At 30.5% G+C, this 15,110-nt stretch overlaps 2 protein-coding genes across 4 annotated transcripts in view; both read left to right on the top strand.

The window, feature by feature from the left end:
- Nucleotides 1-544: 544 nt before the first annotated feature.
- On the top strand, nucleotides 545-5,659 carry LOC116853672 (WD repeat domain-containing protein 83). 2 transcript variants are annotated; one of them, XM_032834831.1, is made up of 4 exons: nucleotides 545-762; nucleotides 833-1,076; nucleotides 2,855-3,081; nucleotides 3,150-4,736. In XM_032834831.1, the coding sequence occupies exons 1-4, from the start codon at nucleotides 690-692 to the stop codon at nucleotides 3,521-3,523; spliced, it is 918 nt and encodes a 305-aa protein (XP_032690722.1). In that variant the 5' UTR covers nucleotides 545-689; the 3' UTR covers nucleotides 3,524-4,736. The 2 variants fall into 2 exon arrangements, with proteins under 2 accessions (XP_032690722.1, XP_032690723.1); XM_032834832.1 differs by having other exon boundaries at nucleotides 579-749; nucleotides 3,150-5,659.
- Nucleotides 5,660-7,483: 1,824 nt separating this feature from the next.
- Nucleotides 7,484-15,110, top strand: part of LOC116853671 — a 12,471-nt gene continuing 4,844 nt past the window's right edge. The window contains exons 1-2 of one of the 2 annotated variants that reach the window (XR_004380022.1): nucleotides 7,484-8,456; nucleotides 8,656-11,755. The gene's annotated coding sequence lies outside the window, so the exon portion shown is untranslated. Of the gene's footprint in view, nucleotides 8,457-8,655; nucleotides 11,756-15,110 lie in introns of those variants that run through there. The other variant, XM_032834830.1, reaches the window with a different exon arrangement.

Below are 15,110 nucleotides of genomic sequence, written 5' to 3'. Positions count from 1 at the left end.
AATTCAATCTCCATTGGAAAGCTGTTCTCCTATTGGATATCGGACATCGTACGTCGGACATCGACGCGGTGTGAATCTATAAAGGGACGTCTACATTGGAAGTAAGTAGGAAGTAAGAGTAAGAAATTGACCAACTATAGTCGAATGTGAGAAGAATAATCAACTATGATTGGTCAATTTCTTATTCTTACTTCCTACTTCTTACTGCTTACTTCCAATGTAGATATCCCTTTAAAGGGACGTCTACATTGGAAGTAAGCAGTAAGAAGTAGGAAGTAAGAATAAGAAATTGACCAATCATAGTTGATTATTCTTCTTACATTCGACTGTTGTTGGTTAATTTCTTACTCTTATTTCCTACTAGAAATGGGCGATGTTTAGAAAACATCGATGTTCGCTCATTGAGGATAGTATTACATGTGGAGAAAATGTTAGGGTCTCTAGAAATTCTCCGACAGTCAATCGGTGCACAACTCTTTACATGTAATACTATCCTCAATGAGCGAACATCGATGTTTTCTAAACATCGCCCATCCCTACTTCCTACTTCTTGCTATTTACTTCCAATGTAGACGTCCTTTTAGGCTTCTCTCTGGTAAAATATATATATAGAGAGAGATAATCGCACTTTTTGTTCCGCCATGTATTCTTATGTCCATGATTTATCCTATCTAATTCTAGTTTAAAAGATGGAAATTAAGTACAATTTTGTGAAAGAAATTGACTGCAAACAAGGCGCTGTTAGATCTGTACGATTTAGCGGTGAATAACGATGACATTTTTTTTTACATTGTATTTTTATGATTTATTAATGCAAATTTTTATATTTTAGTCGACGGTTTTTATTGTATAACGTGTGGATCAGATAGAAAGCTGAAGTTATGGAATCCATACAGATCCACTACATTAAAAACGTACAGTGGGCATGGTGATGAGGTTATGGATGCCTGTGCTTCTTGTGACAGCAGTCAAATTGTATCCTGTGGATTGGATAAGTCTGTAATTCTTTGGGACGTAGCAACAGGTACACCTGTGCGCCGTTTCAGAGGACATGCTGGTGCAGTCACAACAGTGAGGTAGATTTTTCATTACTTCTCTATAGTAAATTTGAAATTTTATAATCATAATTTGTTGGATATATTATACTAAATAAGAGAGAGGTATACATAAAATGGTACTTATCCAGTTTAGCGGCCTCATCTTCGATTTCGATGAAAGTAGGCTCAATCGACGCGTTTTTGTTAAAGAAACAACTTTTTTATTTGACAAAATTGTCGCTCTACTGCGAAGCGAGATATTAATAGATAAAGTTAAGGGCGCGTTAGGTTAAAAAATCTGTCATACCGTCTATCTTTAGCTGTGTAACTGGGGGTTCGCCTCCCAGACCCCCCACACCGCGGCGGGGTGATGGCCGCAGTCATTGTTTATTAAAAAGTTGAAAAAAAAGGTTGGACACTTTTTAATAAACAATAACCGATGACCAATGTGACGATAGGTTGAGTTAGGTTAGTTTTTAGTGGGGTGCGAAGGCGCAGCCCCCCGCTCGTCGTTTGATATCTTTCCCGTGTGTTACAAATGTCAAATATATTAAAAATATTCTTAACTTAAGTATTTTTATGAAGTTGCTGCACACTGCGTTACACTAATACAGTAAGTGCAACTCTAACTAACAGACTACGTTCAATGACGGGTTTCTTAACCTATCATACCTAGCATCTTTAACAATTAATATCTCGCTTCGCAGTAGAGAGCGACGATTTTGTCAGAGGAAAAAGTTCTTTGGCATGCGAAAACGCGTCGATTGAGCCTACTTTCATCGAAATCGGAGGTGGGGCCGCTAAACTGGATAATTATTCTTTTATAAGATAGTGTATATTATTAAAGCAGAGGAAAGCATACACTATTTTCATATACACTATGAACTATTCTCTGCTTTATAACAGAGTTTATGCTTTTGATTAAAGCAGAAAAAAGCCTAATTCGCATTACATTTAAATAACAGATTTCTTAACCTTGAATGTAACTAACTTTAACGCTAAATATCTCGCTTTGCGAGGCAGAGCGACATTTTTTTCGGCTAGATTCTTTTATTTTTAGTAAAGACGTGTTGAATAAGCCTATTTTCATCAAAATCGGAAGTGAGGTAGTTATTCTAAACAATTACCTTAGTTTTTTAATGATTTTAAAAAGATGAATTTTCTTATTAGATATCAAATAGTTTTTGAAATTCATTGAAATAAAAATGTTCCAACTTTTCTTTCAACACGTATTAATTGTAAAACAGATTTTTTATCCAGATAATTTACCCAGATAGCGGACTCACGTCAAAATGACGTCCAACTCTGATCAGTTCATGACCAAAGTATGACCAAAAATGTTGTGAAAATGGTGTCAAAATGACAGTCTAATGTCACAAATCAATGACGACATTTTAGTATGACTTAATGATGTTTTAATGACGTTTCTAGACATCAATAATACGTCATTAAGATGTCACAAAATACAGAAACGTCATTAAGATGTCTCAGAGATGTCTTAAAGATGTCATTATTTAGTCACTTGATGTCAATTGACCTATTATGACCAGTTTTGACATCATTTTGTTGTGAATCTGCTATTTGGGTAATAAGTATGTTTAGTTGAACTGTAAACTATGGTCAGCATAGTATTAATATATTAATGTATCAATATATTTTGTTATTTATGATAAACAATTTTTGTTGAATATTTATTTCATTTATATATTACATACTAGATTTTGTGTAAATTTGTAACAGTTCTTACTATGTATTAGTTCATATATTTTACTTAGTTTTAGTTAAGTTAAATTTCATAGTTTTTATTGTAATTACAGATTTAATGAAGAATCATCGATGATAATTTCTGGATCTCGTGATAACAGTATTATGTGTTGGGATGCACGTTCTAAAGTACAAGAAGCTGTACAAATATTGAGTGATGCCAAAGATTCCATTTCAAGTGTAAGAGTTTCAGATCATGAGATTTTATCTGCTTCTTTTGATGGTAAAGTACGTACTTATGATATACGCATTGGAGAACTTTGTGCGGATTTTATGGGAGGTAAGTAAGAGAAGTTTGAAATAATGACAAGTAAAATTAGCAATTTTATTGATCAAAATGTTTTTTAGATGCAGTCACATGTGCAAGTTTTACCAGGGATGGCCAATGTTTAGTTGTTAGTTGTGCGGATGAAGTGATTAGATTAATTGATAAAGATACTGGAGAATTACTTAGTGAATTTACAGGACATAATGGAAAAGATCTATGTTTAGAATCAAGCGTAGATTGTCAAGATACAAGCATTTTTTCTGGTTCAGCAGATGGCAAGTTATGGATTTGGGATCTTGTGTCCCAGAAAGTGGTTGCAAAACTTTCAGGACTTAAGCCAACTAAATATCCTACTGTGTCTATTAGTGTCCATCCACAGAAGAATTGTATTTTGGCTTCCAATGGATTTAATATTTTAATGTGGAATTCCTCTACTGATATAAATAACGAGTAAAATTCGAATTTACATCATAAGTACAGCTTTGTATACAAAGTGAGTAATAGAATTGTTAATTGTTTTGCATTCTTTTCTTGATATTGAATGATATAGGTGAGATAAATAATAGAGTTTAAAAATAATGTGTTATTATTACAAGTTACTTTCTTTAGTGACAATTTGGTAATGATATTATTTTTGTGTTTATTAGTATATTATTACAACTTATTATTAATAAGTAACGACAACGAACATAATCGTTATTTTTATTGTTACTTCACTGTAAATCAAAATAAGTTATTTTAGCTGAAATTCTTACATATTTATTACTGTTTTAAATCATTTATAATTTAATGTGTTTAACGTATTAAATGATGTGCTTTAAAAAGCGAAAAAAACATAAAGAAAAAACTTCACCAAATATGTTATTTTTAGATGTCTATATGTGTAAAAATAACATACTTTGATTTGCACTATTTACATATATCGAATACGTGTATAGAATAGGTAGAAGTAAATCTTAAAAAGATTTTAAAATTTCGTCGAAAAGGTAAGGAAATTGTAACGATTCGTCACTTTTTAAGTAATGATAAAAGTAATGAGTTTTTTTTTAAGAGTAACAAATAATGATAACGACAGTTACTTTTTTTTAATAAATAACGTGTAAGGCGCGGTAACGAATTACTTTTTAAAAATAACTTTCCTGAAATTTTTATTAATACAGATACCTGATATCTGTATTAAAATCCTGAAATAAATAATGATATGAGTATCTTTTGGTATTATTTAACAATAATAAAATAAATCTGCTTACATAAAAAAGCTATAAAACCTAATAATAATAAAACATAATAAAAGTTAAAATAGCCTAATTAAATCACTAATAGCGAATTTGACTGGATATACTAGTGCGCACTAATATAAGAAAGTACTAAGGCTAATACCTAAGATTGTTTTAGGTTCATTGTTAAACGTTCCGTAGTCTGTAAAATTGCATTGTAAAACGGTCTGTGCAGTATCTAAAGATAAACATAAAATGATCTTAAATATAAGAACATATTTGAATATTGGCTTAATCCTTTATAGGGCAAAACTTTTTAAAGATGATGACTCTAATGTCTATTATGAGTTTACATAACATACTTAAATACATAACAAATGTGTAAAATAAGAAACTTTATTATACTTATTATTATAATTATTGATTATTATAATTATTGGAAAAAATCAACCATTGAATGTTCAGTGTAAAACAATACAGATTTTAAACCTCAGGTAAGGTAAGTAATTAAAATATCGATCACAAACTTGTAAGGGTTAACGGTCACTGATGCTCACTAATTATCTAATTAAATTCGCCATAATTCAAGTAACATTTATTTTATTTATCTTCTCTATAAATCATATTATTTTATATATTTTGAAAATAAATTCGTACAATAACATACAAAAATTTTTATAGAAAAACAAATATGTATCATATATTCTTACATATATTCTTATAAATATATATATATATATATATATATATATATATATATATATACACATACATACATACATACATACATACATACATACATACAAGATATTGACGTCAAGAAGTAGAAGTAAACAACTAAAATAGAAATCCCACGAATAATTAGAAAACAAATTTTTGGGAACGATGCCCAATTCGCACATATATAGATTTGTATACACCTACAGTGAGATTAAAGAGCATATGCACTTATGATAGAAGAAATTTTACACTAATTTTACACTTACTAATGTATATTCGTTATACTTGTTCGTACAATTATTTGAAGAGGTTTTCTAATAAAGTTAAAAACGCATGATATGATCATGATTACGAACCATTTGTAACATCGGACGTCTCGTGTATTTGAAGAAAAATAAAAACGAAGATTTTCTAATTCTTTAAATATCACAGTGGCAATTCTAATGTATTGATTAGATTGTACAGATCTCGGATGTATTAACATATTGTTATTTTATCTTAATTAAATTTACTTTCGTATAGTGTATTGTCATTTCAATTCTTATCACAATAAATCAGTGAGCAAGCAATGAGCAATGGCTTGCAACCATGATTTTATGCGCTCCTAAAAAAAAAAAAAACGTGTTTAAGCCGTTGTGAAACGAGTGACCTGAGAAAGTACAGAAAATGTTTAAAACCGAAATTAACTATTTGAATGCTGAAGGATCATAAGAATATATAAGAAAAGTGCCATATAAGACAGCAAGCCTGATGCTAATAGTCCTGGAGAATATATTAAAATATAATTCTATCACAAAAATTATTCTTAAACATTAAGTAACAATCGTATAAATATGAAATGGCGAGACATGGAAAAAATCTTATAAAACTTTGCGTATAAAATATGAAAATCAGGGTAGTGATATCTGGCAATTTTTGTATATATAAAATTGTTACTCTCTTCGACGATTAAATGGTTAAAAGTATTGTAAAATATAAAGTCTGCTCGTTTTCGAAGAACTTTTACATTAGTGAAACAAGTATACTTTTTTTTACTTTAACCTATTGATTTTAATGACTAGTTTAGAAGTTCTTTGAAAATAAAGAGGCCTATATACTTAAAAGTATTTATTCATAAAATTATTTGTCGAAAGATATCTTTGAATAAAAAATCAAAATCTATACGGATTTACGGATAATCTCAATTTACATCCGTTTTTATACAAAAAATTTTCAGAACTTTTTATACTTATATTTATAAGATTTAATATTTCTTTATATTTAAGAAAAGGAAATATTGAAAATCGCATTTTAATTTTAAGATTTTTATGTTTAATACAAATAATTGTTTAGTTTTGAGCATATGCTTCTTTATTTATATCTCCACAAAACTCTGTGGAGCTTTTTTAAGAAGTAAAACACGATTATATTTTATAAGCTGTCTATGTCAGTATCAAAGTATATTTCTCTTATAAAGAAATCTGAAACTACATATATGAATGATAGTTATTTTTTTGTGCTATAAAGAGGAATAGATTGAAAATCCACCATAGGAAATATTTAATTTCATGTTAGCTTAATTTCATGTTTAAGCTTGTTTTAATTTCATCTTACGATATAAAAATTGTTTTATATATAGACTATATAACATCTTAAAAGCCTAAAGCAATGTTAAATATAAGATTGAACGTTCACCTGTGAATGTTCCCCTATATTTAATCAATATCCAGAGAAAGTTGTTTATCTAGAATAATATTTATAGGAGTCTATGCAGTCATTAATGAACAAATATGATGTTAAATTCTTAAAATTTGAAGCAATCAATTTAATATAGAAAACATAGAAGTGAAAATGTAATTGGAAGTTGGTAAAAATACATGTATAAGATTTTTGTAATCGTTTAAATAAAATATAAAGTATTTGATGTCAATTTGAACATTCAAATTCATGTATGCACAAAATCAATGATCTGATACATATTCTGAAGTATATATTTTAAAATTTAATATTTTTATTTTATTTTTGGCATTTTTGTTGTATTTGTCATTTAGAATTTAAGAATTTATAAAGCCATGTTACACTTATTATTAAAGTCATATTATATTTATTATTAAAGTTGTATTACACTTAGTAACATTAATAGTTGAACTTTCAACTTAGTAATAAGAACATTAGAACATTAGTAATGAAATTTTCACTTGTTTATTCATCTAAAGTGGGTATGGATTTAAATATTATAATCATGTTTATATTAATGATCTCAGTGACACACACAAAAATCTTTTGTATAAACATTTTTCTTCATTTTTCTTATCTATAAATCTTCCATTTATGGTTAAATGATTGATTTTTCGGATAAGATGTAAATATATTGTTGAAAAATGAGCGACATTCGCTTATTAAAAATTTTTCTTTCTTTTTTAAGTTGATGTTTCTTGAGCTGACCGTCATACTTTCGATTTTTTTTTTTAAGGAGTAAGAGTATAGGTTAGATTAATTTCAAGATTAAAATAGTGTCCAAGTTAGAACTAAAATTGAATTAGGATTAAGCTGCGTCATGTTACGCACAACCGTATTGCATGTACGTATATGTTTAGAGATTCATCGATACGATGCGCGTGAATATAACTTTAAAGCGTGTACATATTTTAACTACGTCAGGATGAAGAAAGCACGTTCTCGCACCGGCTTGTAAGATAGAGCGAGAGAAACAAACATGCGCGCGCAGGTGGCGCGATGTAGTGCGTCAGTCACTGGTCGTCGGTGCAGTCTCGCCCGGGAGTGCGAGAGAGAAGTTTGCTGTTTTAGCTGAGCAATTGAATATGGTAGAGGAAGACAACAGATATTAAAGAGTGAGAGAAACTGGTTGAATTGCCTCGAAAGAGAGACAAGCAAGAGAGAGAAAGACGGTTATATCGTGTAAGACTCACTGTGGATCTGCACACGGAGCGAGCCGGTCAGTCGCACTACTTACGGAGTGTACTTTTGATCGCATACAATTTCAAGTAAGAAAAGAACAAACCAAGACAAGACCGAGAGAAAATATTAATGCAAACGAAAGGGAAGCAGCGAACTACTCGATTCACCGATGTGAAGTACAAGCTGAACCACATGGTGGCTTTTAAAGCTGTATAAGTGATTATCTCGTTCTATAACAGCGCACATTGTTGTTATTGTTATTGTTGATCGATAACCACCACGAAAGGAATAGGAGATAGAAATAGGGAAGGAAAAAGGAAGAGAGACAGAAAAAAACTCGTGGCAGAAAGCGTCGAGAGGTTGGCAACGGTGGTGGTGTCACTACGCTGGGTGGTGGTGGTGTACTGTGACACAGTAGTGGAACGAAGGCACGAAGGACGGCTGTGAGTAGGAAGAGGGTTGTTATGGGGCGAGATTCTCGTGATGTGTTGCTGCTCATCGCATTATCGGCGGTGGCTGCGCTGGCAGGAACGGATGCCTTTTCGACAGAAAGTAAGTCTATGACAAATGTGAAATATATTCGGAACAAATAAGGAGCCGAAGAGGGGGATGCGGGAGTTGTTCCTTGAGTTTGCTTGATATATCTATTTTCATTGGTTCTTCTGACATTCCATTGATAAATCTGACATTATATCAAACTTTTCACCAGCAGTTCTAAAGCTTTTTCGACACATCGCGATGATTTTTTAAGTTTTTCAGTTATACTTTGTCTAGTTTCGCGCCATCATCCACAACTTCCCCCTTCCGAGTGCGTCGATAAGAGACAGGTCCTTACAGATGGTGGTGAATGCAGGTTTTAAGGTCAACACGTCCAACAGTTTCTTATGTGTTCTTTTAGGAGATTTATTTATTCTAAGTTGTCGATACTGATACACATCGTGGAGAGATAATTCGTTTATTTACGTCCATCGTGCCTCTAAATTAACCTCCAGCGTCATTGGTTTTTGACGTCGCACAGTGCTTGTGAGAAGCACGTAAAAAAAATTAATAATCGCGCATATCACGTCACATATCTTACTTTGAATTCTTTGTCTCCAAATGTTAATTCGTTTATGAAATCTGGGAAACACCCCGGTAAAGTCACAGGGAGGATTTCATGGCGGCTGTTTTAATCCTGTATCTTCGAAATTTTATTCTAGGTTATATGATGCGAATATCGCTACGCGAACAAAACATATTTGTAAAACATATTTTTTAAATTCTGCTTTTGCATTTATTTTAATCAGTTGATTGTATTGCATTGTATTTGTATCTCGAGTTGAAACATATGTTATTAAACTAATTCTCGTTTATATACATATGTATAGAAGATGGTTTAATAGTCTTAGGGTCGATTGTTTCAAGTTCTTGGTAACAGTTCTTGGTGACAGTTAAATTATGTCTGCCTTCGATTTTTCTTCAAATAAGATAAAGACAAACATATGATTTAACTATTAGGCAACTTATCAAGAGATTGGAACAATGGGCCCTTGATAGATAGAAACTATAATTGTCAACTTCCTGCATGTACGTATGCGCACAGTTGAAAACCATAAGAACCCTAATAATTATAACTATTCCATTTTCAATCTTGTGTGTGTATGTGTATATATATATATATATATATATATATATATATATATATATATATATATATATATATATATATATATGTATATGCACAAGATTGAATATCGTAATTGTTTTAAAACTTGTTTTAACCCTAGGTATACACACTTATTTTTCGCGTAGATGCTACACTGGGTTCTCAAGGACTTCAGCTACTTTTTTTTTATTATAACTCTAGTAAAAATCACCGTATTTTGAGTTTTTTTCCCGATTGTTAATAGACTGATAAACACATATATTTATTAAGAATTAAGATTTATTAGGAATTAGGATAAATTATAATAAGCATCACATAATAAAGACGTGTTGAAACATTAGAAATACTCATAAATACAAAGGAAACGTTTTACCGTAATATATTGAAATGAATTTTAATAGCTTGAAAAATGTAAATCTTTTTTGGTAATAGAGATAATCGAAAAAAGTTTTCAGATTTTGAAAGGGCATATTTCAAGATATAAAGAAAAAAATCTTCGCTTAAATTGGAATCATGAAAATCACAAAGCTCCAAGATTGACGATTTTTCATATTTCTATTTTCTGGCAGTTTTGCAGACAGGTATAAGAGTTAGGATTTTTATTAAAAAATACAAACTCAATAACTTGTAATGCATGTAATAGAAACAGAAGAAGAAAAACGTAAATAATTTAAAAGCGGCAAATAACATTCACCCAACAAAGCAGTATCATTTAGTCTGTGTTTCTGTCTTCCAATAATAAAATTTTAGTTCTTTTTTTACATTATTTATTTAATCTAATATTTTTTAGAATATATATTTACCCTATGAACTCGAATAAAATTAATTACAAAATATACTTGCAAAAAAAGTTGCACGAAGTACACACTGGGGTCTGGGAGACTCTGAGCTTACTTTACGTGTGAATTACCACAAAATCGACAGACAATTGACTGCTCCGACAGTTGCTATCTACAGAAGAGACTTCAAATTTTTTTTTACACGGCGGTCGTATCCTCCTTACTTATTCTCTCTACTAATACTAGAGTTTCAAACTTTGCCTGGGGTATCACAGACCCCAGTGTGTATACCTAGGGTTAAACTTATTATGATTTTCAATCGCATGCACATTTCAACCTAAAGCGCATAGAAGTCATATATGCTTTAATGTTATAATCTATATACGATTTTCAGTTCTATATGCAATGTACTAAAAATCGTAGGAAATTTTAGATTTCCTACGATTATAATTTTTTAAATTATTACTAAATGTTAAGGAATTAAAACTGGCCTATATACTGAAGCTGATTTAATAGTCTTAATGCGCAGTGGCTGTGATTCCCAATTGTTTACATATGTATATGTGCGATTAAAAATCTCCATAACTAATGTAACTGTTAAAACTACGTCAACCTGTTACATTCATGTATTATATATATTATATGTTACATATTCGCATGTGCAAAACGTGTCAAGATTCTCGTGTGTTTTTGTTTTGATTCGCGACTGTCACATATCTTTCACAACGCCGCAATAGAACGTGGAAAGCGTAGTGACAAAAACAATCTTCGAAATTTGGCTGATGTTACGTAAAATATGTTATATAAGACAAGCGTACAATGCCAAGCGCCTTCGTTTTATCAATCGTGCTGATTCGCTTCTTTTCCCTGTCTTTGTATAGTTAGTATCATGTATGCCATGCTATTCTCTACACTGACAATTCACACTGAGAGTTTTCAGTCTTATAAACATATACATAAAATAAAAAATTATGTAACTCTACAATGGCAGTGTTATAATGACTTTAGTTATAATAGTTTCGACTTTATACATATATGTATAAAACTGAAAATCATGTAGCTTTTGAATGACAGCATATATGACGGGGAATGTATACGTTTCTTGTTGAGGTAAGTACATAGACTGATATAACACTCTTAACATCTACTATCACGATAGTAACTAGAATTTTCTAACCACATGTAATATGACTACATTCATACTTCACGACTATTCAATCGGCAAAAATATATCAAATACTATTTCTTTATACATTTTTATGTTTTGTTATTTTGTCTGAATAACAGATAACATATTATTACACGGAAAAAACAATATGGTTGATCCATACAGAAATCTGGTTGTGCCAACCAGATTCAATAGTAAAATACGGAACAACTATTTATGTGGTTACTGTAACCAAAGAGCAATGGCTGAGTTATTTATATTGCAGCAGTGATAATACATGGTTAATACAAACGTGGCTCATTACGCGGCAACTACAAATGTAAATTTATACACTCAGAACCAGTTTTCATATGTATACATCTCTAGCTGTGTGCGTAGTGAATTGCTTTTGTTTTCTAATATCTCTGCTTTGCAATATAGCATTGATTAATGCAACTATATCGATATTTAGCTTGTCTATGCAAAGTAATCCCCTTACTAATTTCTGGTTGCCACAACCAGATCACGTGCAACTTCATTGACATGTAATTGACATACCAAAGTAAGTCAAATCAACCATACACATAACTATCGTACAAAGATATGTAGAATGATGCAGCTATTTGCTTATAACTAAATATTTTTTGTTAGGTGCACCACATCTCTTTTTTCCGTGTACTGTTCCTTTAAATAACTAACAATTACGATATATGAATACGTCGACATAATGAGAGTAGTTGAATAATTCTAATTACGATTGTAGTATTATGTATTAAAGTTATTATGCTTGTCTGTATATATATGTATACTAATTTGCAAGAAAATGCAAATGCGTATACATATAAGCTCTTTTTTGACGTATTTCAAAACGCATTACTAATCACTTCGACGTCTGATGACTTTATCTTATGAAAATTATTCAAAAAGAAATTCTCGCATTGAACGTCAGTTGCGTTCTAAAGTGTATTGAAAAAGACATGTTTAAACTGTTCTGCAACAAGTTTATACTCGGCTTCAATGTAGTTTGAACACTTTTAATACAATTTGGATTGCAATTGATGTTCAATGAGTGAACTTATTTTCTGAGAATTATTTAAAAGCAAATTCTCCCATTGGACATTGACTGTTTCATATTTTTCATAAAAGTATTTAAAATGTATTGAAATCGAATGTACATGTTGCGTTCAATCGTTGTTTGCCATTGGTTTTAATTACTTTCTATCACTTTTTAGATAATTATGTGATTTCACGTTTATAAAACCATTCATCTTTTTTGTCAAACAAATCATCGACAATGACGAACTTTGTAAGTCCTTAATATTTTACGGGTTAATGCACGAGCTAATATAGAATTACTTGGATTATAAATAGCTTATATACGTACTGTGTATATGCTATATATTTTATGTCTACGCGTCAAACGTAACTTCGTTGTTCGTTGATAGATAAACTCATGTTGTATAATATTTTATTTACATTGAGTAATATTTCTCAACACAATCAGCATATTATTTCAAAAAATAAATCACATATACATACACAGAAAAAACAATATGGTTGATCCATACAGGAACCTGGTGGTGCCAACCAGATTCAATAGTAAAATATAGAACAACTATTTATGTGGTTGGTGTAACCAAAGAGCAATGGCTGAGTTACTTATGTTGCAGCAGTAATAATATATGGTTAATACAAACGCGGTTCATTACGCGGCAACTACAAATGTATATTTATACACTCAGAACCAGTTATCACATGTATACATCTCTAGCTGTGCGCGTAGTGAATTGCTTTTGTTTTCTAACATCGCTGCTTTGCAATATAGCATTGATTAATGCAACTATATCGATATTTAGCTTATCTATACAAAATGATCCCCTTACTAATTTCTGGTTGCCACAACCAGATCACGCGCAACTTCATTGATGTAGTTGACACACCAAAGTAAGTAAGTCAAATCAACCATATACATAACTATCGTATAAAGATATGTAAAATAATGTAACTATTTGCTTACAACTAAATATTTTTTGTTAGGTAAACCATATCTCTTTTTTCCGTGTATATATCTCATTTTAAGTCTACTTTTATTATTATTTTCTTAACAGCGTTATTGTAGAAAAGTAAAATTTTATAGAAGCAAGAAAATTTTAAAATTTAATGTTATATAATTATAATATTTAACTTATTCAACGCCAGTATTATATAGACGGTGTTCTTAGCTAGTGATTTTAATAGAGGAAAGAGTAAAAGAACTTAGGAAGGAGTTTAGAGAGACTGGGGGTGGGAGCTTTGATAAATTAAAAATTTTTATTTAGCTTTAAGATAAAGATTGAAGATAGTTATATTTTGATTAAGGATAGTTATATTTTGATTAAGGATAGTCATTAAAGTTAACATTCAAAATTTTTTGAAGTTCGATTATAATTAATTTAAACAAATATAATGAACAATAATAAATGTGATAAACAATAATAATCGATTAATAAATTATTGGAAGTGATAATTGTTCATTCAAATTGTTATAAATTAATTATAATTGAACCTTAAAAAATTTTAGATATAAATTCTAATTACAAAAATATAACTATCCTTAATTTTTATCCTATAGTTAAATAAAAATTTCAAATTTATCAAAGCTTCCACTGCTCCTCTTTACTCCTTCCTGAATTCTTCTACCCTTTTTTTTTATTAAGATCAGTAGATAAGAACACCATCTATATAATATTGAAATATTATAATTATGATTAAGTAACTTCAAATTTTAAAATTTTCTTGTTTCTATAAAATTTTATAATTTGAGGATTATCAGTCTTTGATACCTATGATACCAAAAAATTGTTACCTATTTTGTGAGAAAATAGATCATAAAATTAAGGTTGCACATAATAAAACATTTTGCGGGTATCATTATCTGATTATGTAACGATAATCTTTATTATCCTGCGGAATTTATTTTCTCAATAAACAGCAGGTTCATTATTGTTAAGGATAGCGATATAATCTTGTCAGCTAGTTAATAACAAAAGACAAGCTACAAAATAATATTTATTTTTACAATTACTGTCTGCCTGCGATATTTAAACGGCTTATGTGTCGCAATCGTGTCATCTTCTAATAGCATTGTTCTAATTATAATCTGTTACAAATCTTGGCATTATCTCAATTCGTTCGATTTTATCAAAATCAAAAAGGAGGGTTTAACTTTTTAAGGGTTTCACGAACGCTTAGGGATCGTTTTATATTTATATTTTCTGTATTTTTTTCGTAGAAACCGAAAATGATCAACAACGCCAAGCTTAAGGGGGAAAAAATATATATACATATATATACATATACATATTAGGTGTACAACTTTGCCTCCGCCGTTTTTTTTCCGAAATTCGAGGCTTTTATTGAAAAAACTGGTTATACATTTATGATTCAAAGTATTGTTCATCGCTGGCCACTACTTTCTCCTATCTTTCGCGCAGCGTACAAATCCCGCGTCGAAAAAAATGGTCATCTTCTGAGACGATCCACGAATCGATCCAATTTTTTACTTCATAAGACCGAAATGCTGGTTAGCCAGGCCGTGTGCCATTGATCGAAACAAATGATAGTCAGAGGGAGCAACGTCTGGAGAATACGGCGGG

The sequence above is a fragment of the Odontomachus brunneus genome, unplaced genomic scaffold (genome assembly GCF_010583005.1).
Source record: "Odontomachus brunneus isolate Ranch 3 - 2012 unplaced genomic scaffold, Obru_v1 Obru_scaffold_427, whole genome shotgun sequence".
In the NCBI taxonomy this organism is placed as follows: Eukaryota; Metazoa; Arthropoda; class Insecta; order Hymenoptera; family Formicidae; genus Odontomachus; species Odontomachus brunneus.
Note: the sequence above shows the minus strand (reverse complement) of the source record. Positions and strands in the feature narration are given on the sequence as shown.

What these genes read in the sequence shown, in the direction of transcription:
- LOC116853672 (XM_032834831.1), top strand. Translation starts at nt 690, where the DNA reads ATGGAAATTAAGTACAATTTTGTGAAAGAAATTGACTGCAAACAAGGC. An exon ending in TAGATCTGTACGATTTAGCG is followed by an intron (nt 763 to 832) that starts GTGAATAACGAT and finishes TTTATATTTTAG; the next exon opens with TCGACGGTTTTTATTGTATA. An exon ending in TTGTGCGGATTTTATGGGAG is followed by an intron (nt 3,082 to 3,149) that starts GTAAGTAAGAGA and finishes AATGTTTTTTAG; the next exon opens with ATGCAGTCACATGTGCAAGT.